The 2,264-nt window shown below is 32.3% G+C and overlaps 1 protein-coding gene across 1 annotated transcript; it reads right to left on the bottom strand.

The window, feature by feature from the left end:
* On the bottom strand, nt 1-1,029 carry EIN_031750 (hypothetical protein; the record flags this gene model as incomplete). Its single annotated transcript, XM_004185742.1, has 1 exon — nt 1-1,029. A coding segment is annotated over one exon (1,029 nt), but the record flags the coding sequence as incomplete, so codon positions are not given.
* Nucleotides 1,030-2,264: the final 1,235 nt, after the last annotated feature.

Raw genomic sequence — 2,264 nt, 5'->3', positions numbered from 1 at the left:
TCTCTCGATTTTTTCTTCTTTGACTTCCCCTCCTATTTTGGTTGACTCTTGTTTGATATATTCCTCAGACTCATTGATTCCCATATCACACAAGAACTTGTGTGTTTTGAGTTCGTTACTCGGGAAGTACATCCCACACTTCCGACACTTCTCCGTCTTCTTTTCACAACTTCCGTCTTCCCCAATGTGTTTTAAAAGATCGCATCGAGCGACGCGATATTTGCAAAACGGGCATGAAATGAATGTGTGAGTTTCTTGGTGTTTTTCGTAGTTTTTGACAAGTAGAACTTTATGGCATGTTGGACACACCATATTTACCTTTTTACACTGAATTTGATGCATTTGGAAATTTTTTGTATTCACAGAATTCCCACAAAATTGACACTTCTGTTTGGTCGCGTCGTTGTCACTCGGACTTTCTGACTTGTCGCTTTGACTCGCTTTGTCCAAATCATCGACAAAGGAATACACTGAGTCTTCAATTTCCATATTCTTTGCGTCGACTGGATCATAATGGATTGTATACTCTACGTCTCTTAATGAGATATAAGCTTCATTCTTAGGTACCGTCGACTTCACAAGAAAAGTTGCTTTCTTAAGTAACCCCACTCGTTTGTCTGTGATGACATTAACTGAGAACTCCATCCCTTCATACACACTTCGCGCAAAGCGCAATTGTGACTTGATAATGTTTAATATGTCTTCGATGAAATAACACTCTTTGTTTGATGGGACTATTGTCATGGAAGTAAGTTGTTCTAAATCAACACGCTTCATAGATACCGAAGTCTCTTCTAAAGGAAATAATAACTTTGGAATTATTATGGTGTCTTCGGTGTTGTTTGGGCCAATTACAGAGGCAATCACACGCTTGTTCGTATTCCCTCCAACCAACTGAACAAATATCGAGTCGCTTTTGTAATCTCCAGTCGAGTGGAAAAATAGACTGAATTTGCTTTTTGGAATTGTCACCTGGTCAGTGTAACATGAATTGTCTCCAAAATCAAATCGTTGGAGCGAATACGACATTTTGTATTTGAAAGTTTGTAAAAAAAGAAGTTCATTTGGATGTTTGTAATGATCTTTTTCTTGAGAAATGATACTTATTTATTTTATTTTTGTTGTTTATTTTACTAAAATATAATTATATATAACTATTAAATGTTACGATTTAATCTAAAAAACACATAAAATCAAAAATTTTTAAATTATAAATTATAATATCATTGAAATGTTGAAAAACTTATTTGAATATAGCCAACCAAGTATACCTAAATACTTTTAATAATAAATAATATCATTTTTTAATTAATTTTAATTATAAATTAAAGGTCATTTGAATATAGACAATAACTTAAAAAACAAAAAGTGCATTTGCCGGGACTCGAACCCGGATCTCCACCTTGGAAGGGTGGAATTCTGCCCTTAGACCACAAATGCTTCTTGAATTGTTATTATTTAGACTTTTTATAACCTAAAAAATTAAAAAGCAAAAAAAGAAAAAAACGCCCCCCGGGGGGCTCGAACCCCCGACCTTACGGTTAAAAGCCGCACGCTCTACCGACTGAGCTAGGAAGGCACTTGTTATCTACGGTGAACCATTTTAAACTTAATGAAAAACACACACTTATATACATTACTTACAACATGGAGGATGATCTATATTCATTGATCATCATCACTAAACAAACTTTTTGCCACAAAAATGCGTTTTAAAATATCTATTCATATATTATTTAAATAATATAATATATTAACTTTCTCTTAGTTAAAATATATTGTTTATTTTATTATATTTAACTATACTTTTACCATATGTAATTAAATTAATTGTTATATTTATTAATTATAAAAATTATACTTTTAATACACAAAAAAATACCAATAATTTATTCATAGAATTAATACTATTAAATAATTGAGGAATTGTTTTCAAAATACTATACCATTTATTATAGTATTTTGTATTATATAATTAACCATATACAAACAAAAAGTAGAAAAGAGAAAACTCAAAAACACACAAGAGATGAATAAAATGCCTCGAAGCCCGACAGACAAAGATTCAGTGAAGTCTTCACCCTTTGCAAAGCCACGCCAAAAGTCTCGCCAACAATCCAAAAAGGTTTCCGAGCCACAGCTTTCAAATTTTATTCAATCATTGCAGACATCACAACAACCACTGACCATACTCCCAAAAATTCTCCACGATCTTATAAAAAATCCACCTTCACATTCTATTTACAATTCGTTGTTAACTTCTT

This window comes from Entamoeba invadens, assembly GCF_000330505.1.
Source record: "Entamoeba invadens IP1 unplaced genomic scaffold scaff_1105074726079, whole genome shotgun sequence".
Taxonomy (NCBI): Eukaryota; Evosea; order Mastigamoebida; family Endamoebidae; genus Entamoeba; species Entamoeba invadens.
Note: the sequence above shows the minus strand (reverse complement) of the source record. Positions and strands in the feature narration are given on the sequence as shown.